Source organism: Lipotes vexillifer, unplaced genomic scaffold (genome assembly GCF_000442215.2).
Source record: "Lipotes vexillifer unplaced genomic scaffold, Lipotes_vexillifer_v1.1 scaffold628, whole genome shotgun sequence".
Lineage (NCBI taxonomy): Eukaryota > Metazoa > Chordata > Mammalia > Artiodactyla > Lipotidae > Lipotes > Lipotes vexillifer.
In genome coordinates, this window is record NW_006779395.1 from 146,370 (window position 1) to 171,102 (window position 24,733).

General features: G+C 44.4%; 1 protein-coding gene across 4 annotated transcripts in view; it reads left to right on the top strand.

Moving 5' to 3' along the window:
• The window catches only part of CELF2 (CUGBP Elav-like family member 2), a 165,539-nt gene that overhangs the window by 40,330 nt on the left and 100,476 nt on the right, over nt 1-24,733 (top strand). For 3 of the 4 annotated variants that reach the window (XM_007452568.1, XM_007452570.1, XM_007452571.1), the window contains one exon: nt 11,431-11,513. The exons of the other annotated variant lie outside the window; for it this stretch is intronic. In XM_007452568.1, the coding sequence (XP_007452630.1) occupies nt 11,431-11,513 (83 nt within the window). The remainder of the gene's footprint in view (nt 1-11,430; nt 11,514-24,733) is intronic. 4 annotated transcript variants of the gene reach the window in all.

A 24,733-nucleotide genomic window follows, 5' to 3' on the forward strand; every position in this document is an offset into this window, starting at 1 on the left:
CTTTATCTTCCTGCTCTGTTTCCTTTAACACTTTTCTTTGGTGCTTTCAGTCTTCCCCCAAAAAATGAAGAAAAAAAAAAAAAAAAAAGGAGAGAGAGTGGTCTGGCCAGGAAGCATCTCATGGCCTAGTGTGCTGAATTGAGAATCACAGGAAAATGACTCTCATTGCCACCAGACTCCTAATTATAACGCCATCCTGTCCCCAAGAGAACGCATACTACACAATAACCTTATATTAGAAACTTCTTTTTAATGAGGTCCCTCGGTGCTTTTGAAACTAAATCCTTTTTAATTGGAGCTGTCTTCTACCACATTTAACCCTGGGACACCTTCCTTAATCTGTGTCAAGGTATCTTGATTAACTCAGCCTGAGGCCTTGCTCAATCCTCTGGACCCTTGGAGAAGAAGCCTTTGCTGCCATGCCCCCTAGAACCCTCTCTGCCACCAAGACTCCTGGGGGACTGACCAGCCCAGGAATTGGGGCCAGACACACTGACTTGAGGGAGACCACCCAGTGTGGCCTTCTTGTTGGCTTGTCATGTTCAACCTATTTTCTTCTTACCTTGAAAGAAAAAATATAGCCCTCCCTCCTACTCTAGAATTAATATTTTAAAAATACAAATTAATCAAATCCACAGTTTGCTTACTCCCTTGCATTTCTTAACAAAGGAGACTGCTTGCCCTCTACATTCTGTCCCCATGACTCCTTGGCAAACACGCACGGCACCGTAAACTCACCTTCCAATGCTTAGAGCAGAGTGGGAGCCTTTAAGAAACAGCCAGGCGCAGTGATTGCCTCATCAGGGGAAAGGGGTGACTTTAAATTTCTTCAGATACTTTTACAGCTATTACACTGAAATGTTTTAACCTAAGTGGCTTATTTCAGAGGCCCAGGGAAAGGGGAAAAAGCAGATCCCAGCAATTTTGCCCTTGATATCTTTTCGATCTGTGTCCTGCAGTTGTTGGGATTTACATAATAATTGGTGAGGAAGTATTGCAGTACACACAGATCCATGCACATCCCTCCTGGTTGCTTTCCCGAAAGGCTTAAAAATGCGGTAGATTTAATCTAGGTCAAAAAAAGAAAGAAACTCCATTTGCCTGGCAGAGGATTTGGAGAGCGTGCCTCACTTCACAGGGCCATGGGAGTATCAGGAGATGGTTCCTTCAAGAAAAGTCACCAGGGCAGATTGTGATCTTGTGGCCAATTAACCGACTGTGGTCCCAGCATGTCAGGTGCGGAGTCTGAGGAAAGGGTGCGGGGTTGCACGGAGGCCCGTGAGATCAGCGCTCTCTCCCTGGTTGAAAAGTTGGCACTGATTTACTGTCTAGGGGTCCTCCTGCTGGGGACATGAGTCGGCGTGCTTGGAGGAGCATAGAATCTGCGCCCTAGGCAGCCAGAAGTCGTAAGAACAGCTCCTGCTTTGTCAGTGAAATTCCCTGGGGATTCCCTTGGGATTGCAGTTGGTGGGCCAAACAGTGGTTGTCCACATAATTCAGATACTGAAAGCAGAATGACGGCTCCGTCTGCTTCCTAGGTAATGGCCAGATGGTATTACTTTTTACATCAGGGTGCCCATTATATGAAACTCTATAAAATAAGCTAATTGGATACGGTTTCATTAAAAGTTGATTTCTACAGGATGTGGCGTTTGTATTGGGTAGCTGTTATTCTCACTCTGGAAGTCCCACTTTTACATAGAGAGGGGAAAAAGTGCTTTATCTTAGAGAAGACTGTTAGAAGTTTAAAACAGGAGAGGTCTGGGGTGTAAAAAGACATTTTCAGTGACATGAGAGGAGGTTGAAGCATTCTTGAGGATCCTTCAGAGGAAAGCAGAACCTATCAGGGGTGGTTCATGACAAACTCTCCTATGATAGGCATTAACTTTGAAGGTGGCTGTGAACCGTTCGTGATGTGGATGGTTTTGCCTTTGCTCTGAGCTACTTGTGTGATTGTGGGCTTTTGGCCAGGAGAAAGATGACACGTTAACTTCCTCTAATTTTATTTTTCTTACTTTTGAGTTTAAAGCAAAAACAAAAGCAAAACAAAACCCTTTTATCTTCTTGCAGGTTCTTACCATTTAAGGAATTTCTGCTTCGCTACTTTTTAAAATTCTTTTCCTTGATATCTCAGTTGATATCATTACAACCACCTTGGTGCAGCATCCAAGTTCAGAGGGGCCACGATAAGGAAATCATACTAGGGAATACATAAATGTGTTTAGCAGCCAGGGGACTGAATTTTATTATTTTTTTTTTTTATTAAAGTATAGTTGATTTACAGTATTGTGTTAGTTTCAGGTATACAGCACAGGGATTCAGATAGACAGAAAGATAGGTAGATAGATAGATAGTGACAGATGGATGGGATGGATACATAGAGTTCATAGGCAGATAGATAGATTAATTGATTCTTTTTCAGATTCTTTTCCCTTATGGGTTATTACAAGATATTGAATAGAGTTCCCTGTGCTATACTGTAGGCCCTTGTTGTTTATCTATGTTATATATAGTAGTGTGTATATGTTAGTCCCATACTCCTAATTTATATCTCCCCACACCTTTCTCCTTTGGTAACCATCAGTTTGTTTTCTATGTCTGTGAATCTGTGTCTGTTTTATAAATAAATTCACTTCTATTATTTTGTAGATTTCACATATAAATGGTATCATGTAATATTTGTCTTTCTCTGTCTGACTTCACCCAGTATAGTAATCCCTAGGTCCATCCACGTTGCTTCAAATGGCAAAATTTCATTCTTTCTTATGGCTGAGTAGTATTCCATTGTGTGTATATGTACCGCGTCTTCTTTATCCTTTCATCTTTGATGGACACTTAGGTTGCTTTCATGTCTTGGCTGTTGTAACCGGTGCTGCTGTGAACATTGGGGTGTGTGTATCTTTTCAAATCAGAGTTTCCATCTTTTCCAGATGTATGCCCAGGATCATATGGTAGCTCTAACCTTAGTTTCCTAAGGAACCTCCATACTGTTTTCCATAGTGGCTGCACCGTTTTACATTCCCACCAACAGCGTAGGAGGGTTCCAGGGGACTGAATTTTAAATGCAGCTTGTGACATCAGTAGCATTACGTGTTAAGTCCCATCTTACATTCCTCTAAAGCAAGCCATGTTTTGAGGACACAGTAGAAAGAAGAAAGACCCAGGACCTTGGAGGCCCCAAGTTAATAACAGGGCATTGGATGTGGTTTTTAACCGACAGTGCCAGTTCTTTTGGGGGGGTGGACTTTACGCTGAGGAGGGGGATCCATCCGTGATTCTCCAGGGGACCAGTTTGCCTCCTGAAGCATCTGTGTTCTTTGGAAGGATGGCATTTTGCCATTGTCCTCCTCAAGACTCTTGAGCGTCATCTTCTAGACCCCTGAAAGGCTACTTTTTTTTTTTAAGGTCAGTGCTAAGTTTACTTTAACAATTTAATTCAGGGGATTTTTTGATGGGGTTTTTTGAACCTTTAACTGCCTTGTAGAAACTGAAAGTCAAGGGTCTTGGCTTGGTAAGCCCATGGTTGATAGTCAAAACCTTACTTAGCATGTGGGAGATTCACTTGAGCACAGAGTGCACCGCTGAGATCAACAACCTTCGAGGAAGCATGAAATTCTCTACGTAGTGACTGAGTTCGGGGGAGAAAACAGATGATAAGGGGAAGCAACGTTGAGAAGTCCGTCCTCTTTTGACTTAAACTGTGCAGCTGACTCAACACAAAGCCAAGATCCCAACTGCAGTTGGACTTGTGTAAAGGAGGCACTTGCTTTGCTTGCAAATGTGTAGACAAAAGAGAGCTTCATTCACAGGAAGAAAAAAAACCGTAGCAGGTTCAGTCATTTGGCCTCGCAGGGCCTTGGTCTCTTGATCTGACGGCCCCTTAGAATTCAAAGGCAGCCTTTAAAGGAATTTTCAGTTTACACCATGCTGACCCTGTTGCTGTCTTGAATTCAAAGACAGCTTGAACTGAATCTCTCTGCCGGGGCTATTCCTTTTTTTTTTTTAAAGAAGTACGTACAGGGTTCAATCAGCACATGATTTTTCTGTGGTTGTTTTCAAGTGTTTACTTGTGTAGGTTTTGACAGTGATGCAGATTTCTTGTACAAGATGTTGAGTGACCTTGAGGACGTGGATGGACCCCTCTTTATACCCCAGGGACAGAGTTGACTTGGGGAGACAGGTGTCCACGTACACAACACCAGAAGCTCCGAACTTGAAGAGTACTTTTTATTTTACCAGCTTGGCCACAGCACTGTGGGAAATCATTCTTTCACCTTTTCTCCTCTATCCTCAAGTTGTCTAGTTGTTTGTATTTCAGAAAATGTTCCACAGTTTCCCATATTAAGATATTACTGAAGAGTTGCAGCAGAAAAAGTATTAACAGTCAGGATGAGAACGTTCCAAGAAAGGCCCTTTCTCCCATTTATGGGAGCAACCTTTCAAGGAGAGGGAGCTGGTGGCTCCAGGAAAATCGTGAGGAATGTTCCACTAGACCAGCCATACGTAGGGCTGGCTTCCTGTGCCATTGAGAGTGTAACTGTTGGCATGTGATCTGAAATTTCTACCCCACAGCGGACAAGTGACTATTTCAATAATTGCAAACCTTTCAAGTCACTGACCTCCCATCTTCATACCTGGATTCTTTAAAACAAACACACAGATAGAGTAAAAAACTACCATGCTGTCCGCATTTTAGAGCCAAAGACTTAAAAGTGTCTTTTTATAAAATGGTGTCTTCAGAGCATCAAACCTTAGTTTCCTTCCTCCCCAATTTGGTAACCTCAGAGAAGTTTCTTGAACAAGTACGGTGTCAGTTTTCTTCAGGGAAGAACTACTTTTAAAATCTGATCTCTGTACCATTCTCTCGGGCTGTGTCTACACCACCCTCCACACGGAAGAATGTAAATTAAGTGCTGTTTGACTCAGGACAGGCCATGATATAAACTGGTTATCTCTACCTAAGTAGTGCATTTTTTTTTTCCCTGTGAGTATTATTACCAAGAGTTTCCAAGTTAGGCTTTTCCAAGAGAAACAGCTGTGGTTTGAAAAGATTGGTGATAATCCAGATGGTTCCTTTTAGGATAAGTCTACTTGATCATTTAAAATTAAAGTCTTTCAGTAAAGTTGAGTGTCTTCTTGATGGCTTTAAATACACTACTGGTGTGTGTGTGTGAGTGTGGTGTGTGTGTGTGTGTGTGTGTGTGTGTGTGTGTTCACGTGTGTAGAGAGACCATTGGCCTGTCTTCTTTGAGGCTTTATCTTTGGAAACAGCAGAAACCTCATCACAGTGTCTCAGATTATTCAGCAGTGAAGCCAGCAGAATACCTGAGGGAACTTTTTATGGCTGCAGAAAATATTTGTGAGGAAATATAGTCAGACACCAACTACCCTATTTGGAGTAGGTAGCTCTTGGCATCTCTGAGAATTACCATTCTCAACTTATGGTACAAGATGGTCTAATCATATCACACAGTTATGATCCTGATGACACATTGCTTTATAAGCTGAACATGGGCAACCAGATTGCTGAACTTGCCAACCTGTGGGAATCGGGGCCATCAAAAGCTGCCAGGCCCCCTGACTCATTCCCTTGGGGCCCAGTGTCCCCTAGGTGCCTCCTGACCATCCAGAGGTGCTCACAGTGAGGCCTCACACCGGTGGCCTTCACAGTGGGCACTCTGCACCCCAGGACCTTTCTCTCTAGACCTTCTTTCCCATCCAAACAGATCTGTCTTAAGTGGCCTTCCTAGGGGTCAGCCAGGTGGTCAAAGTTGAGCCGCAAAATGAATTCACAGGGAGATGGTCATGGCCAGTGAGCTTTCATGTGATACCCCATGCAGTATGTAGACTCAGCAGCATCTCTTGGGGTTCAGTACAGGAGTCATCACTAGTGGGCGTGTTAGGCTCTGTATGGGCCTGAAACACTGATATTTGGTTCTGGAATCACCTCTCGACTTCTACCCTCTAACCCGTTCTACCTGTGAATTTAAAGAGCCGTGGTGGGGAGTAAGGGGATGGACCTGATAAACAGACATGGCAACGGATGGATTTTCTTAATTTTTTGCTCTGAAATCCAGAGCTCTTATTAACACAGTGAATTGTTGAAACTCTTGGAAAGTGAGATGCCACGAAGTCACCTGGATGTGGGACATCATGTTTATCTTTCCTAAGCTGGCTGCTGCCGTGGCAGAAACTCCAGAGCCAGGGGATAAAGGTGGCAAGAATTATAAGGTGCGAATGCTTATGAGACTATGTCAGACGGGTAGCGTAGAAAAATGTGAAGCCGCACAGAGCAGAAAACAGGAGGGCTGAGCCTGGCTGGAGCATTCGGCTCTGACCATCCCCAGAGTCCCCTGGCAGGTGGCAGGCTGCCCGTCTGTGATGTGCATCGGGCCTTGCTCTGCACTCCACAGGCAGCAGGGAAAGCGGATTCTGGGAGCGATGCTGACACCGGAGGGGTGGTCACCTCGGGTGCACGTCACAGCCGCTGACCATTGAAGAGTGCCCGGGGCTGTTGTCGGCGTTTAACCACCCACCTTACCATGATGTTGGAAGCAGAGCCTGGTTGGAGGAGGGAGGTCTGTTCCCCGAATCAGACTGCTGGGCCATCTGGTGTTGCAGCTGACCTGCAAACAAATCTGGTAAATTTCAGACCTGAGTTACAGCTGGTGCAGGGAAATCTAAAAGCCAGGTGGTTCCCTTAACAGCTGTCCATCCAGTTAGGGTAGGCAGGAAAGAAAATTCCAACCCTGTTGCACCTCCACGGGTTTTCTAGAATCTAGAGTCGCTCCCTGGCCTTTTGCCATGATGAGCACCATCTCAGGGCAAACATTAATGATATTTCTCCCTTCCTGTGTTGAAATGATCTCCGCAAGTCAATGAGTCTAAGATTTTATTTTTTTTATTTATTCTTTTATTTTTATTTTTTTTCACTCCTGCCTGGTTCTCATCCCCTTTGTGATGTGGGCCCTCTGGTGTGAGGTCTAAGATTTTAAGTGAGTATATCAAGTGATTGACTACTAAAAAAGCCTGTGGTTGTTTAGCTGGGAGAGTACTCATAGAAGCAAGAGTCTGTGAAACACATTCTTACTCTGGAAGTGTCCAGACTCATGTCCCATCAGGGGAAAAACATAAATGGCTGATTCTAAGATGAATGTTGAAATTGGGAGTATTTCTACCGCAGATTTTCTGATAACTTAATGAAACATTACTTTTATTAAGTCAATTAGTATGCGTGCTAAATGAAGTGCAAGACATTTTTAGCCAAGAAAGGGAAGGAATTTTTTTTTTTGTGGTACGCGGCCTCTCCCCGCTGTGGCCTCTCCCGTTGCAGAGCGCAGGCTCCGGACGCGCAGGCTCAGCGGCCATGGCTCACAGGCCCTGCCGCTCCGCGGCATGTGGGATCTTCCCGGACTGGGGCATGAACCCATGTCCCCTGCATCGGCAGGTGGACTGTCAGCCACTGCGCCACCAGGGAAGCCCAGGAATAATTTTGACTGTTTAAAAAAAAAAATTTATTCTGAATGAAACCTTTTGGCTATATATATCCACGTAGTTTTTTTTTTTTTTTTCAGGGGGAGGGAGTGGTAGGCAGCCCTGGGGGTTTTTGTGTGTGTGTTTTTTAAATAAATTTATTTTATTTATTTATTTTTGGCTGCACTGCACCTTTGTTGCTGCACACAGGCTTTCTCTAGTTGAGGCAAGTAGGAGCGGGGGCTACTCTTCATTGCAGTGCGTGTGCTTCTCATTGTGGTGGCTTCTCTTGTTGCAGAGCACGGGCTCTAGGCACGCGGGCTTCAGTAGTTGTGGCACGAGGGCTCAGTAGTTGTGGCTCGTGGGCTCTAGAGAGCAGGCTCAGTAGTTGTGACACGTGGGCTTAGCTGCTCCACGGCATGTGGGATCTTACTGGACCAGTGCTCCAACCCGTGTCCCCTGCATTGGCAGGCAGATTCTTAACCAGTGCGCCACCAAGGAAGTCCCCAGACCTGGTTTTTATTCACTGCTTTAGGGGTGATGCAGCTAAAGTAACTCAGGTATAGAGGAAGTAAGGTATTTTCCACTGAGTCATTCAGGAACCAAATGTGGGAAACCAAAAGAAGTCTTGGGGTGAGAGTCCCCCAGATCCCCCGTGTTGGTGCGAGTGGTTCATTGCATGATGGTGCCCAGCTGAGGCTACAAGTTGGGGCAGAAATTCAGCCCGAGCTCTACTCACTGAGCCTTGGGGCTCTGCCCACCTGGAGATGGGATACCTCCTTCAAAGGTCCCAAGTTTACTTGCCAAGCATGGTGCCTATGGAGCTGAGCTTTTGGGTTAGGGGTCGGTGAGCAGTGAGGGGTTAGGTGTATCACCAGTGGTGTCCAGGATACTCTTCTATGTATTACAGCTAGAACTGGAGCTTCAAGGGGCATGTTCTTCCAAGGTCTTTGTTTAGATGGGACTAGAGTAAAAGAGTTCGAAGCTATGCACAGTTCAAAGAGGATCTGTAGTGACAAATCCCTGATTTTACCTCGTCAGTTGCATAGGCAGAGTGGACCCTGGAAGAAATTGGAAAGAGTTTGAGATTTGGAATATCTTTCCATCTCCCTTCTGTCCATTAAGACTCCTCTCTGCATTCTTGCCCCTCTTCACCCCCATCCCACGCTGCTCAGACATCAGCTTCAAACTTGCCCTTTCTCAAAGCAAAACAAAACAAACACAGAAACCACCTTGTGTTCACTAGGAGCCTTGTTCAAAAGGGAAACACTTGAAGTTGCCAAATTCAAGGTGTAGATAGCTAGGAACAATTACATATTACCTTCCTCAAGGGTAGCATTTTAATACTTAAACAGCAAATGAACTGCACCTTCCCAGTGGAATTTCAGGCCGTGGGAAGTGGTAGGGATTTTGTTTGGGTGTTTAAGGCAGGAAGGGATTTTTTTATTCCTGAGACCACTATGTGTTGGGTCCACAGTGGCCCAACAACAAGATTCCTTCAGTTTACATCATCTTTATTCTTCGTTGCTTTTATCTTACCATGTGTCATTCACAGTTTCCGTTCCCCTTGTCATTACACTGTTCTTTTAGGCCGACCTCAACTTTTCCTTCTTCGCTCTGAGCTTGGCCAGACTGGCATTTGTTTTCCTTCTGCTGAGATCATTCTTCCTTAATTGCCTTCTTTCCAGGCATGCAAACTGCCTTATGACTTCTACTGCATCCGAAATCTTCTGTTGCTTTTCTAAGTATCACACCCTCAAAATCTACCTGCTTGAAAGCATCAGATTTTGTAGCTTCGATATTGAAGTTGAGAGCGTCCTCATTGCTTTTCTTACCCAGAAGCCCACCCCAGAAGCCAAGGGGAGAGAAAGGAGAACTTACTCAGAGTCTGGTTGTTAGAAGCTTTTGGAAGACAGAGATGATGTCTTTCCCTGTTTTTCTTTTCTTTTTAATTTTACTGAAGTGGAGTTGATTTACAATGTTGTATTAATTTCTTCTGTACAGCAGAGTGATTCAGTTATACATTCTCTTTTTAAATATTCTTTTGCATCATGGTTTTCTTTCCCTGTTCTTTCTGCATCAAGCCTAGGGGAATATAATTTTTCTTCCTCTTAAAGTGATTACGATGGATACTGGAAGCTGGGACTTGACTCTGCTGTTTAAAATCATTCCTTGATGTGAAGCAATTCCTATAGCTTTTCTGGGCTTAGGTTATGCCATTGAAGCTGGAAATCACACATTAATTTGATCAGTTCAGGAAAAAAATCTACCACCTGGCAGCATGGCCAAATGAACTCTGGTCAAAGAACTCAAAGAGCTGAAGTGGGAAGCTCATATAAAAAGGAACACTCTATCTGTGATTCTTTAAAGACACTTCATAATTTTCGTATCCCTCCTTCATGCAAATGATAGACTCTAAGAGTTTCTGATCCTTGGAGGCATGGAGTTTTTTAAATGCCGAGGAGCTATGATCATACTCCTTTGTCCAGGAGGTGGAGGTCTTACATATTTAATCTCAGTAGACTCCAGTGAAACCAAGTATTTGGCAACAAGGGTCCAAGTTTCCTTTTTCCAGATAAGGAGGAAGCATATGCATTTTGGAATGTTGTATGGATGGTATTGTACTTTATTTTCTTCCTTTGAATGAGTTTTGTTTTGAAAAGTAGATGCCAGTGTATGATTTTGAACCTTTGATGGTTTGTGGTGCCAACTTCCTGCTCTCCAGCTGTGCCACGTTTCTTCTGTTCTTGGTCTCACTTACGTCATTCCCCTAAATAGAGCCAATGTTGATGCCTTAGTGCTGTGAATTTCTCTCATGCCACTTGCTGTACTTGGCGTTTGAGGACCTCTCAAGGCTCTCTCCATCTCTCCAAGCATTAGGATAAGGACCAGGGTGAAGTACGTACAATCTGGGTGACTGCATCTCTCTGCTTTTATTTTTTTTCAACCCAACTCATCCAAGGCAGCCCAGGTCAGAGGCAGCATCTTTTTTTTTTAATTTCCTAAGTTTATTTCCCTTTTTTCTAAGCCTGATTGTGCTAAGAAGCAATATGTTAATTAATAGATAATTAACCGGTATCTTCCTCTGGTTTAACCACATATGTTAGCCAATGTATTTAGATACAGGTTGAAGAAGGGGTCAGCCATCCTTTAGAATGCAGAAGGAATGTAAACAGTTTTCAAGACCATTTTCTTTGGTGGAGGGAGTTGGGTGGGAAGAGGGTATATGCCGGTCTCTCTTGGAGGGGCCTTCAGCCTGGACTCCGATCAGCTCTGAGAAACGAGGAGTCAGGAGGTTACCAGTTGACATACCACAGCCGTATTTAGTATACGGGACAGAGTCTGCAAACATGTTTCAGCATATGCCCACTGCATCATAGCTTACTTTCTCAATTGGTTAAAATAGAGTCTTTCATTTCAGCGAACAAACATTGCATGGTTTCATGTATGGAATTTTGCATTGTGTACTATGGTGGAAATTAAAAAGAATAAAGCACAATCCCAGCTCCTGGGGAGCTTATCATCCAGCTGTCTAAACCTTGGAGTTGAGAAAGTGTTTTAAAAGGGTGACGTTCTAGAGATATTCTTTAAGAAAATGATAGTCGATGTAAGTTTTTGCCATTGTGCTTGTGATTAAGCACTTCGCTGGGTGCCGTGGGTGCACCGCCAGTCCCGCTATCAACCCACCCGCCACCTCCCGCCCTCGTTCCTCAGCAGCTGGATTCCCCGTAGCTGGTGCACAGTTCGAAATTGACTCCCCAAAGTGGGGAAAAGCTAATAAATATGATTTAGGATGAAAGGCGCTGTGTAAACGCTTGAGCTGTTATTACTGTTCCCGTGCACTTTATTTTTAAATTGTGCATCCTTTTAAGTAGATGACTCGTTCGCCCCAGTCTCCATTATATCGAAGCAAAGCATTCACAGAAATTTCTAAAACCTTTTCATTTCTCTCTGTAGGTTGTTGTTTCGTAACATTTTATACAAGAAAAGCTGCACTTGAGGCCCAGAATGCACTGCACAATATTAAAACTTTACCTGGGGTGAGTCGGTTTACTTTTGTACCAAAATCACTTTATTGCTTGAAAATGGTCCTTTCAACTGAAGGTTCTAGTGATGGGCTCTTAGTGCCAAAAATGACTTTGGGCTTTTGAGGAGGGCGTGCTGACCCCACCTCCCATCCCCCCTGCAGCAGCCAGAGCAGCTGGCCAGCCCCTCAAGAAACGCTGGCATTACCGCTGACAGAAAGACCTCTCAGAGAGTATGTCCCCTGGTTAGAAAATCAGAGTGACCCCACTGGCTCGCAGTGGCTGAAAAGAGGACTGGGTGGGCTGCAATTTCAAATCGGGGGGAAACTCCACACACACACACACACGCACAAGAGGAGCAAATGGAAAAGGAAAAGCTTTTACTCACCAGGAGCCTCTTTTCAAATTTAGTCCTTAGATTTTTCTTTTGAAAGGACAAAAATGTACCCTGCACAGCCATAATATTCAACCTCCTAATGGTTTCTAAACCGTCAATGGTGGTTAACAAAGTCAATGTTTTAATGCCCAATTTGCGGCTTCATGTCGATAGAGAACAGAAAATACAAAGCTTACAGTTTTTTTCCATTTCCTTCCCAGTAATTTTGGATGCTTGGTACCATTCACTAGAAATGAACTGATGTGGGCTATAGCTGCTTCATCAGAATATGTGATTTCTGGGGGGCTGTGACAGTTTTATCTAGCGTATGCTGGTATAAATTTCTCTGTGCTGTCGGGATATCTTCCCTGTTGACTCAAATATCAGGGATGAGTTAGTTTAATAGCATAATGATTTGCGTAGGTGATAGTGAAGAACCTCTGGTAATCAGTGCTATGTTGATGATTTTATTGAAACCTGGTTTGATAATAGCAAAAGAAAGATAACGTGATGTCCCTAATGTTTTCAGCGTATAATTCTAACTTTTTATCATTCATCTGTCGTGCTAACCTGTGTACACAAGTCATTTGATACCCTGTCACCCCCAGAAAAGGTAGCATTTGTTTGATTCACCTTAGCGCCATTGAAAATTTTAGTGACAAGACAGTAGAAGGTTTTCAAAACGCTAGCTTCGTAATAACAAAAAAGTAATAAGTTATGAACCTTGGTCTCAAATCACAGCACTTTGGTTTTCCCCTTTTTGTGTGAGCAAATCAGAGAGACAGTGGTTCAGAAAAGCAAATGTGATGCCAGAATTCTCCCTCGCAATTCAATATAAGTACTTCTCGCTGAAACTTCTAAGGTGGTTTTTAGTAACGGAGATTTTACTGGGTCTAATTGCTTTGCCTAATGATTTTTTAAGTATCATTTCAGCTTCATTCTCTGTATAAATGGAATTTTTCCAACGTAAATTCTAGGAGGTTGCAGCGTTAGGTTACAGTATTGAACGAAGCAACCAAGTTAAACAATTACTGGCAATGGTAGAAAAAAATTTTTTTTTATTTCCCAGGCTCCTAATCCACCCCAAAACCCACTTGGTATTCCTTCTTTTAGAAAGAAATACTTTACAGTAATTAGTGTACAAAATCCCTTCTAGGTATGTTTAAAAAAATTACTTGATGATAAATTGTTACTTAGTATTTAGGGTGTATAGAGGCACATCACATCCTATTTTAAATTAATGCAGAGTTTGGTTAATTTGAGTTCATCACCTCCACTAGGAGAGGGACATAGCTCTTAACATGCAGTATTCATACGTGAAGATGCTCCCTAGAAACCCAGAAGTAATCTGATGAATGGGCCATGTTGAAAAACCTACAAATGACTGATGAGTTTGCTCCCGTTTGGGACATCTTACTCTGACCCTTTTCTCAGCAAACAAATAGCATCTTGTGTATTTAAAAAAAAAAAAAAAAATGTTGCCCATATGTCTCCTTTCCGCCTTAAACATTCTGCATGCAGAAGTCAGGGCTGGTGATTTTGGAAAAACCCATATGATTAAGGACAAGAAATCTGGGCTTGGAAAAGATGGTTCGTGGATTGTTTTCGGCTTTCTTTTTATCCAGTTCAATTTCCTATGCCCAGTTACTTGAGGTGGGTTAAATGAAAATTTTGAGAAGTCAGGTCTGATTTGTAAGCTCCTAGCCTTCACAGTGCGCACGGCATTGCTACATCTGCCATTTCAAATTAGGTGCCTGGGAACAGAGTTCCACATCTTGCATTTATGTATTGCTTTATCTGATCAGCATCACCCTTAACAGCTCCAGGAAGAACATGAAAGTGGTTTCCTATCAGCTGGGTGCTTTGGTGGGCAGGAAGCAAAGGGACCAGATAAAAGATTAATGCATATTCTTGGGGAAAAAAAATATTACAGGGTGCCTTTCTGTTTGATTACAAGCTTTGGAATTAGTCAACATTTCCATAATTCTAAACCAATATACACCTGTTTTCCCACTGTGATGTGAAGGAACAACTTAATTTAACAGAATCCCTGCTGTGCTAACTCTCTCATTAAATACCAAGCGAGTTCGGTAATTTAAAGTTGTAACACTACTATTTTAACTGGTTGCCTTCGTATTATGAAATTAATAAGAAATTAATGATGCACTTTGCCATATGCCTTCAGTTTCTTTCTGAATAAAAATAAAAGGGGTAAAGAAAAATGCATCACCAGCTGACACTTTAAAGCTTTTCTGGTTGTAATCATTTCTCCTGTGGATAAAATCCATTAAAAATGCACTTGCTGCCTTTTTTTTTCTAAAGTGTCCACGACTTTCTGTTTAAAACAAGATCAAATAGTGCTGGGTGTTTGGTTGGAGGTTTTTTTCCCTATTTAATTTTCTTTTGCAGTTGATGTGTTTTGTCATAATGGAACTTTTCATCACGCAACCAAACTTGGTGAATGTTGAGAGACTATCATTCTTGAGAGAAACAAAGAACTTGGTTAGTATGGGAGAGGAAGAAAACCTGATGGGATGTTCATTTATGCAGTTGGATGTGTCTGCTCTCAGATTTTTATATAAAGGCACCCTTCCTCCCACGTCACGTATGGATTATAGAGACCCTTTTTGTGGTGAGGTATAGGGCAAAGCATCTGGGCCTTACTTAGCAGTGCAGAGGCATTAAGGACACATTTCTCAAGCCTGTCTCTTACCATGTGACTGAGAAAGACGCTGGGTCTTACATCCTCTGAAATGCTCAACATAAATCCTAGAAATACACTATTAGAAATTAAGGGGGAAAATTCAGGAGCTCAACACAGGGAGCAAGAAATGAGCTTCGGAGGGTGGGGAGGTCCTTCCCCTGGTTTGATCATGCTCTGCTCTACAAATCGTGGTTTGACACATACGCAACAGATCAAATCTTAGGCACACTGCCTAATTTATTACTGACATTTCATTAGGTTAACAAATCACTCACGATAATCGGGTGCCTGCTGTGTGCCAGGCAACAAAGCTATACAGTCACACACGCGCCCTTGAGATCCCTAGTGAGTCTGTGACCATGTCTGCACAGAAGGCAGAGCTTGTTGAACCATTGGCCTTGGTACCAACTTGTTAGACTTTCTCCACAGCTGAGCCATTTGCGTTCTTGGACATATCTTGATTGCCTGTCCTTTGACGACGTAGCCCATCAGGCTAAGAGATAGCTTCCTTTGTTTAGGGTTTCAGGCAGGCACAGCCTCACTGGTAGAATTATTCAGTAGAAACATCATCGTCTGCCATTGTGTTTCTGAGAGAGAAAACCCTTGTGAAGGCAACTTGCAAGATTCATTTTGTTTTCACTGACCTAATTTAGCTTAATTAAAAAATAAAATAACGACCTCAGCGGAGGCACAGGAAAACTACCACGATCTCTTCAGTAATCAGATGTCAGGGCCAAATAGCCCTGTGCCAGTGACAGCGCTAGGCCTTATGCCATTCTTTTTTCAAGGTCTTCACACACATTGTCTCTAGCAATAAGGCTCTTTGATTGAAAATCTCCAACAGTATCGTTAGAGCATTCACCGTATAAATTAATTTAATTAAGGATGTAGTAACAGAGAGGAATACAGGTTTGAAAAAGCTCTTAAATTTTAACAGCAAGGAGGAATCAGAATCCAAATGTCTTGTAAAATATTAACTGCAAATTTCCTCCAGCCATTTTCTCCGAGTCTGCCTTCCTCCTTTCTTTTTAGAGTCACTACCAGTTTTATTAAATGCACTTTATATTAAGGAGTTACAGCCCTAAGAGCACATTTGTTTAGAGCACTCCATGTTAGCAGTGGCAGATGGGAACGACACATAGATTTGAGAGATAAAGACAAATGGGCCTGATCCAGCAGGAAGGAGCTGTAAATAAAATGGCCTCTTGGGCCACGTGTGTTCACCCACATGACGTGAATGACCCCCTTCCTGGCTGGCCCTGTGTGGGTCGGCAGTCCTCCCCGGCAGCCTTTAACACAACTCTCCATGGAATAGTTCCCCTGTGTCCTCTGAGAGAGGAATGCTAGGGCTTAATTTCTTTCAGCAGAACAGCAAAGGCTCTCACTGGGACCAAATTCAGTTTGCCCATTGTAATGCTTTTTGAGGTACTCATTTACTCTGAACCACCTCTTCTGATTATTAATATGTATTTAATGCCTTTGTTCTCAGAGCCATGATGATTATTTTATCATTATCATCATCATTATTATTTCTGTCATCATAAAAATCTCTCAAACCCCATCTTTTCATGTCATGGAAATTTCCCCCGAACCATCCCATTTGAATCAAAAAGAAGTGTTTTTCCTCAGGCGCCTTTTATTTAAAATTGTTAGTTGATTTACAGTGTTGTGCCCATCTCTGCTGTACAACAGAGTGACTCAGTTATACCCATACAGACATTCTTCATTTTTTTTTTTCTTTTTTTTTTTTTTTTTTGAGCCGCTCCGTGGCATGTGGGATCTTCCCGGACCGGGGCACGAACCTGTGTCCCCTGCATCGGCAGGCGGACTCTCAACCACTGCGCCACCAGGGAAGCCCGACATTCTTCTTTTTATATTCTTTTTCATTATGGTTTATCATAGGATATTGAATATAGTTCCCTGTGCTATACAGTAGGACCTTGTTGTTTATCCATCCTATATATAATAGTTTACCTCTGCTAATCCCAAACTCCCAGTCCTTCCCTCCCTTAACATTGTAAATCAACTATAGTTCAATTTTTTTTAATCAAATGAAAATTATTTTTTAAAGCATTAAAAAATTTTTAAAGATTGTTAGGAAAAATAGAAGTCAAAACATCGTTCCGAACAGATTTGAGTCCTCAAACTCACGTGCCGTGTCGGACATACAGATATTCATACCTTCATTTGGCAAATATTTATTGCATTTTTATGGTTTGCCAGGCACCATCCTACGTACTGGGGACTACAGTAGCTACCGTGATATTTATAACTAAATCTTCAAAAAACAAAGCCAGCCAGTGTGCTTATGTATGTGTGATGTTTAATAAATAACTCTTGGTTATTTAATGCCTGAGTGAGTTAGTTTAATAAAATACTTGTAGAGGAGTCAAGTTTTATTCCAAAAATGATCATTTTGCCCAAATGCTCCAAAATGTAAGATACATGTAGATTTGTGATTCCATGTGTATATAATGATAGTTTGTTTCACGTATAGAGATCTATATATTACGTATATCTCTGTATACCTACAGGATAGGTAAACATTCACACACGTCCACATGTGGATATCAATTCAGTCAAATAAATACAGGAAGACATAGCAGAAAATCTCATTTTGTGTTGGGCCTGCTCATTGCAATGTAGTCACCCCTTCTCACCTTTGACTTCATGAACTGTATAATTCTTCCCGTTGGTAGGTTGGTTGGTTTTTGCTTCAATTTAGGATCATGGCTGACTGATTCATAGCGCATGTGTGAGGGCACTTGACAACTGTCATTTAGTGATGGTAATCCCTGCCTTTCCACCTTCTTAAGAGACGAGTAGGTGCTGAATGAGATAATGTATGTAAAGCTTTCTGAGCCCCTGAAAAAAATGGGCTTGTAAGACGTTGTTTCCACTTGACAGTTTCTGTAGGCATGAAGCCTTCTTGGGTAGCAGCCCAACAGATAAAATGTGTTTGCTGGGGAAGAAATCAGGGCACCTTGATTTGGGTGCACATTCTTCAGATTTACCTTTGCAGAAATTTGGCCAGGGCTGAAATATTTGGCCTTACAGGACTGCCCCGAAGCAGCTGTTTCCCTGCTGCGCCCGTGTTCTTTTACCCTAACACTCAGTCCTGCAGAGATACAAGCTAAACAAACGTAACCTTACTTTGCTGTTAAGATGCCTTTTTAAAGGCCTGTGGTGGAGAGCGCCACCGTGCGGCCGTGGAGGAGCTCCTGGGAGGGGTGGGCGCAGAAGCCCCTGCCCGCCTGCGGAGCCAGGCCAGTGTGAAGAAGGGCTTAGGGTGTAGAACCGGCCCCTAATGGGTCTCAGCCAGGTGTGGCAGGGTTGCTGGTCAGCTCGTTGGTTTAGCCCCGAGAAAGTTGGAGGGAGGAGGAAATCCGTGGCCTGGTGCTTCCCAGTCTGCTGGCCAATCCCAGGGGATCTGAAAAAGTATATTTTAGTTCTTCATAAGAGGCCGTTGGTGTATATAAAATAGATCACTAATAAGGACCTACTGTAGAGCACAGGAAACTCTAATCAGTACTCTGTAATGACATGTATGGGAAAAGAATTTTACAAAGAGTGGATATACGTATATGTACTTTGCTGTACCGCAGAAACTTAACACCGTAAATCAACTTTGCTCCAATAAAATTTTTTTTTTTAAGAAGGCAGTTGGAAACTGTCCATTTCACCCACCATAAAGTTTTACAGTGCCACCCGAATAGTGGGCACCTCTGCTTTGGACTGGCAGACAGTTCAGTAACTTTGATTGGCACTTACTGATGTATGGCTTTGATATAAAAGGTGTACAATGAAAAACCAGTTTTAGGTATAAAATGAAAAACCGGTTACTTTTAAAATATGGCCCTCTCAAGACAAGGAAGCCTAAGGGAGAAAACTCATGAGGGGTCCTTCGTGGTGGTGAGTTGAAAATGGCTGAGGCGGGCAGCCCAGGGTTAAACTAGGAGCAGCTGCACCCCTTTCTGGTAACAGAACTCAGTGGAAGGCCTTCCAGTTTTGTTTTGCAAGCAACGTAGTCTCAAATACCAACCTAATTAATAGGACGGTTCTGAGGGCTTATCAGAGCCAGCCTGCGTGTGACCTAGCACGGGCGCCTGGCCAGATGTGCGTTGTCACCTGTGTCATGGCTTAAGGAATGTTGGTCTCTCACAGTAACAAGTCAAGGCACGAGGGGATGGATGGCACAGCGGCAAAATTAAGTCATAGTTAGAGTTCAGAGTTTACCATCCCTCTGTGATATGTCGAGATTCAGTTGGGAATATTTGGTTCACTTACACAGATCTCATTTCCCACCAGGTTGATAAGATTTCATTCAAGAGAAGAATGTGGGGAAAAGCCATAAATTTGACTAAAGGTCTGGATGGAATCACAGAGGAAAGGATTATGACAGTCAGATGAAAGGGGGAATTTTTAAAAAATAAAGTTGGAAAAGGGTCCAAATTCTGTCTTTAGAGTGTGCAGTCTCCGTGAGAATGCATCACCCAAAATATGACTAGCGCGCGGACAGAGCTTGACTCTTTCACGTGTGAGCTGAGCCCAGCTCAGGAGACTGTCCAGTGGAAGTGGGCTGGCCAGTTCAGAGCCTCCAGCTCTGGGCCACCAAAAAGCGTATGACGTGGGGAGGTGTGGAGAGAGTTTGGCCAGGAGCCCCAAGGTCCTTCCCCAGCCACCAAGAAATAGAGAGTGGCTGAGCTGGAGCCAGGGAGGCCGGCATAAGAGGGAGCCTTGGAGCTCCACTGCTGGGCCGGATGCGGTCTGGTTGGGCGCAAGGGAAGCAGACCTGCCACTGGGAGGGAGGGGGGCGGGGACAGAAGCTTCATGTGTCCTCTGCTTGTTGTAGCCATGGACCGTCACAGTACGCAGGTGCTCAGGAAGCATCATTAGGATTCTGACATAAGCTATTAAAGTTGTTCTGATAATAAAGCAGTATTTCAGGACCATACCATTCCTGCTCTCACTACCCACAAGTCACCGAGATGAAAGGATGAACAGTCAGCACGTGCGGGAGGCTGCAGAAAGGGGCACCGTGGCCACTGTTCTCTCTTGTCCTCTTATTGTTCCTGGCCGTCGATACCTCCCGTCGGTACTCAGAACGCATATTCGCGCTGCCACCCCTTCCTCCACCAGCACTTCAGAACACTCAAGGGCCCGTCCTTTCTTCGTTCAAAGAAAGGAAGTGGTTGGACTGGAATGATTCTTAGAGTCCTTTCCAGTTTTGAGAAAGTGTTCTTGGCCTTCTATGCATTGGCTACATTGGTGGCCTATCGAATTGAAGAAAACCTATCTAGATAGATAGGTTAAGTAAATAGATAGGCGGGAGGTAGATAGATGTCTCTGGCTTGACTCGCTTCAGGTGCGGCTTAGTGACTGTAAAGGACTTGGTACAGACACATCTGGACCAAGGTGTGACGCTCCACTTTGAGATTCTCAGCACATCTGCTTCCCTCTGCCCTCTGGTTGAGAACCAGCAGGGGGCTCAGCAATCATGATCCTTCCGCCAGGGAACAGAGAAAGGAAAGGGGAGGCAATGAATGCCATCAGGTGGGTCTGATTCCTTGCTTCCGGCCTTGGTTTGACAAGGGTGTTCAGCCTGACGAGGCTCCAGGATTACCGGTGGATTTCCTTTATCTGTTTGGTCACTGTCGCCAGTCCACATGGATAAGTGAGCCTGTGTTTGTAGATGGCTTTCTGATGTTTATTTGTTTTTCCTCCTAAAAGCATTTGGGGTGATGTATCGATAGCATTCACCTTGTTATATGGAGGACACAGAAGCTCCAGAAGATTAAATTAACTTCTCTGCCCTCCCCTGGCACAGCAGTGACAGAACTAGAATTAGAGGTCACAGTGGGTCAGCCTCCCCAAAAGCTTGGCCTCCTGACGGGATTTTGGCCTGATGCTCTGCGCCTCAGAGGGAGCAGGGTGCGTGACTCAAGGGGCCAACACAGCGTAACAGTGAAAATCAGTACAAGGTGACGACTCTTTGTCAGCGGCCCAGGTATCAGGCCCCCCGATGGAGGCTCTCGGGATGTATACTTTGCATTGTCACCGCCGCTCCACGGGGCATGTGTCATCCAGCCCCTTTGCTGGTGAGGAAGCTGAAACTCAGAGAAAGGGAGTGACTTGTCCAGGGTTGTACACCTGGTAACCGGGAGCTGACAGTCAGATTCAGACCAACATCTCTGGCACCTGTAGACTTTGCACCCCGCTGGTCGGGGCAGAGGCGTACAGGCCCTAAGCCCCGTTGGGCCCCCCTGTTTCAGGGGACCGCCAGCAGGAAGTGTGTTCCCGTCCATGGCTTCACTGATAAGCTCCGGATGACCACCGTGGCTCCCCATGCAACCGTACTGGAAACAGATCTGAAGCCTCAGCTCTCCTGCTAGCCATGCCCCACGGCGATCTCACCTAAGGGCCAGAGTGCCTGGGCCCGGGCTTTCCCTCCCCAGCAGCCGGCCGGGCGCCCCATCTGCAAGTCGGTCCTGTTGCCACGAGTTGGGGCTCCAAGGTCCCCTGAAACAGTGGGCAGGCGAGGCAGGGTTTGCTGGTAACCCGGGTACCAGGTGACTGGCACCAGGCCCTCTAAGAGGGAGCTGCAGATCAGAGGCAGTCGTTATGGTAAGAGGAACCGCTTTGCAAAATGATTATAAATGCAACACTTTTCTCCAGAGGAGTGTAGCTTTACCAACATCAGCTCATTAACATTCAGGTTATTAGGGTTCTCTTCTTTATCTGCATCCCCAGGCTCTTGGTCCCAGTCCGTAATCTGCATTCTAATGTCCTGTCTCCATCCAGCTGGCCTCCCCGCCCTCCCCCATCTCCGGGCTCCACGTCCAAGGTGGGGGGAGGGAAGGTGGGGGCCTGGGCTCATCTCCGAAGATTAAGCATAAGCCCTATTACGTGCCGCCCAAAGCATGAGGCAGCAAGCAGGCTGTGGCCGTGGGAAGCAACTCGGAGGGGTTCCGGCCCAGCCTCCTTCCCCCCACCCTGCGGCCCCGAGGAGACCTGGGGGCCTTTATGGAACAATCAGACTTACCCTCTTAATTTATGCATCAGGGGGTGGGGGGTGAAGTCTGCAAAACCATCCAGGCATCTGAATCCTCTGCTTCTGAAAACGAGGGACCAGACTCTACCCCCCCAACACACACCCTGCGCCGCCACAAGGGCACTTAAATATGCAGCAAATGCCACGGATGGGGTTGTACATCCTCCCTGAGCAGCCTCACCGAACAGTCACTGCTGTCCTCTTGGCCACGGCAAGTTGAAGGCAGGGAGACTAGGTCATTGGATGCTTTGCCGTGGTTCCGGGGGGCTCAGATGCCCTTCTCCCTCTGTCCCTATCCAGTCATCTGCTCTGTGCTCCCCCTTTGTCAAGAGGCAAGTTAGGATCAAAGGCTGAAGGATTGTTGAAGATATTAGGGCAGTTGATGTGGTTAATTCTGTCCAGTCATCACGCTGTGATTTCTGTGTTGGTAAGAAAGTGGCTAAGTGGATGATTGTACAGGCTTAGACTTTTGTCACCTCTGCCGCTGTCTTGGTCATGGGGGCATGTGACCCTGGACATGTGGTGTTCTGAGATCAGGAGTTCTATGCTCTCTAGGCCACCGATATTTCTACGTTACTGTCCTCCATCAGGGACAGGAAGGGCCATGTAAGAGCAAAGAACAGGTTCCCTGGAAACTCACCTCCATCCCTGGAAGGTCCATGGGGTATGTTTCAGGCTGTCCGATTCCACGTGTTATGCACTTGCCCATACATAGACTGTATCATCATTTCCTCAGAAGAGCATATATTGATATTTAAATACATGCCAGGAAACTGTGCCAGATGTTTCACATTAAGCGGTGTATGGGGTCCAGGGTACGTTTGATGAATGGTCAACAAGTTGTGTGGATTAGGAAAGAGAAAATTCATTGGTGTCCTTGCCTATATCCTACATCTTAGGTGTAAAGTCAGACCCGTAGCTGTTAGAACCCCAGGAGGAGTAGGTTTCTAGCAAATTTTGGTTGAGTAAACCTTTTGTCTATGTGCCTGATATTTTTCATTGGCTTTCAGAATTTAGATAGTTTTAACCAAATAATCAATGTTCAATTAATAAAAATCATAGTAATAGTGAACATTTATTGACCACGCCATCTGTCTTGGGCACAGTGCCAAGAGCTTTTATATATGGCCGAGCTCATGTTAATGATACAATACTAGGTAAATAATTAGACAGTGAGTAATAATTTGTTTTCTCACTCTGGTTGCCTTTTCAACTCGAAGTCCGTCACTCTCAACCCAAGAAAGTTTAAGTAGCTGTGGCTATTCGAGAAAATCTCTGTGACAAATCAGTGAATATCTCTTATGGCTAATAATTTCCCTCCTCCAACTGAGCTAGATGCAGGTTAGATGGGAAAGACAGCTGGCAGCTAATCTCAGGTGAGCTTCTCCTTGTCATCTTCAGCCACTGCTAATACCTGGTTTATGATTTACTAATATTTATAAGCTATCATTTAAAGAGGAAGAGGAATGTTAGCCCAGATTTCGGTGAGTTCTAGCTTACATTTCTTCTGCTCATGGAGGCATTAACTATAATCGGAACCCCTAAAATAATCTCACAGGTACTGCTGAGTCATTTATCAGAGAATCTCGATCACAAAGTTACCTAAATCACTCCTGAGTCAGAGTTGCCACATAAGACCCCTGGAGGTCATTGACAAAAACTATCATTAGTAAGGAAAATAAAAGTAAGAGCCACAAACCTAGGAAATCCCTGGCGAATTTCAGTAGGTTTCTGTTTATTTGACTGTTGTTCTCTGGGTCAGCAGAGGAACACAGGGCATGTGGAGGAAGATAGACCAGATCTGATCATAAGTGTTTTTAGAAACACCACCATCCAACCCCGTCACTTTATGGTCGAGGAAACTGAAGCCCAGAGATGTTAGGAAGGTCACACAGACGCTTGGCAGTGGACATGGGACAACTCATGTCTCCCAGCTCTGCCCCTGTTGTTCTTTTCAGCACCTCATGTCCCCAGAACTTCTCTCCAAGATGATGCTAAAAACATTTTGAAGAGTCAGAAATTCAGAGCCCAGATTACCAGTCTGTCCGTGGATTACACTCTGTGATAGGAGGTGACTGAACATGGCAATTCCTTTTCTCCTTTCCGTCCTCTGAGAAAGACCCAGAGAGATAATGATAATATTCTTCCTGGCCATTTACCTAAAATGATAGATGAATGAGATGAATTTATAAAGAATGGAAGAAGAAAAAGGAAAGTCCTTAACCTTTTTAAGTCCATTTGCATCTACAGCTGGGGCAGTGATTTGTAACCCTGGCTGCACAGCAGATCCACCCGGGGAGCTTTTGAAACTACACATGCCCAGGCCACACCTCAGGCAAATTAAGTAAGAACCTCTCGAAGCTGGGAGCCAAGCATCAATATTTTCAAAGTTCTCCCAGCGACGGGCAGATTTGAGAACCGAAGCTGGGAGAATGAATCATCTTCAGCCCCCAGGGATGGGTGGTGGCGATTAACTGTTTCCTCCTTCCACTGTCCATCGGCATGCTTGGGAGCACCCTTACAGGCTGGTTATCCTCCCACAAGTACAGCATAGCCTTGCTACTCGAAGTGTGGCCCATCAACCAGTGGCATGGCCATCATCTGGGAACGTGTCAGAAATGCTCTCCAGCCCCGCCCCAGAACTGCGTCTAAACTAGATCCCCGGATGATGTATTTGCATAGTATGTAAAGTTTGATGCTTACTCACTGGTAGGAACAAGCCTCACCCGTGCTGCTCTGGGAATCTATCGCAGTTGGCTTTAAGATGCTCTGGATGTGTGTGCACACACACCTCTTGTCTGTGCTGAGTTGATCTGTTTGTTCCTCTGAGTCCTGGGTGCACCAGGATGACCTGACTGTCCAGGACAGGTGAAGAAGGAGATAGAGAGGTCACTGGCCAGAGGAGGGGATCCTTTGTTCTCCAGCATCCATGTTTCCGGGCACCTGTATTTTTCTATCCCATCAACACTCGAAGACCTGCCGGAACATCTCCCATGAATGAGACTTACACAGAATTCATGCATCCCAGACTGGAAGGGGACGAGTGGAGTGGGTGCTGTCTTAAGCCTAGTTCTATTCTGAAGCAAGAAGAGCGGGTTCTGCCA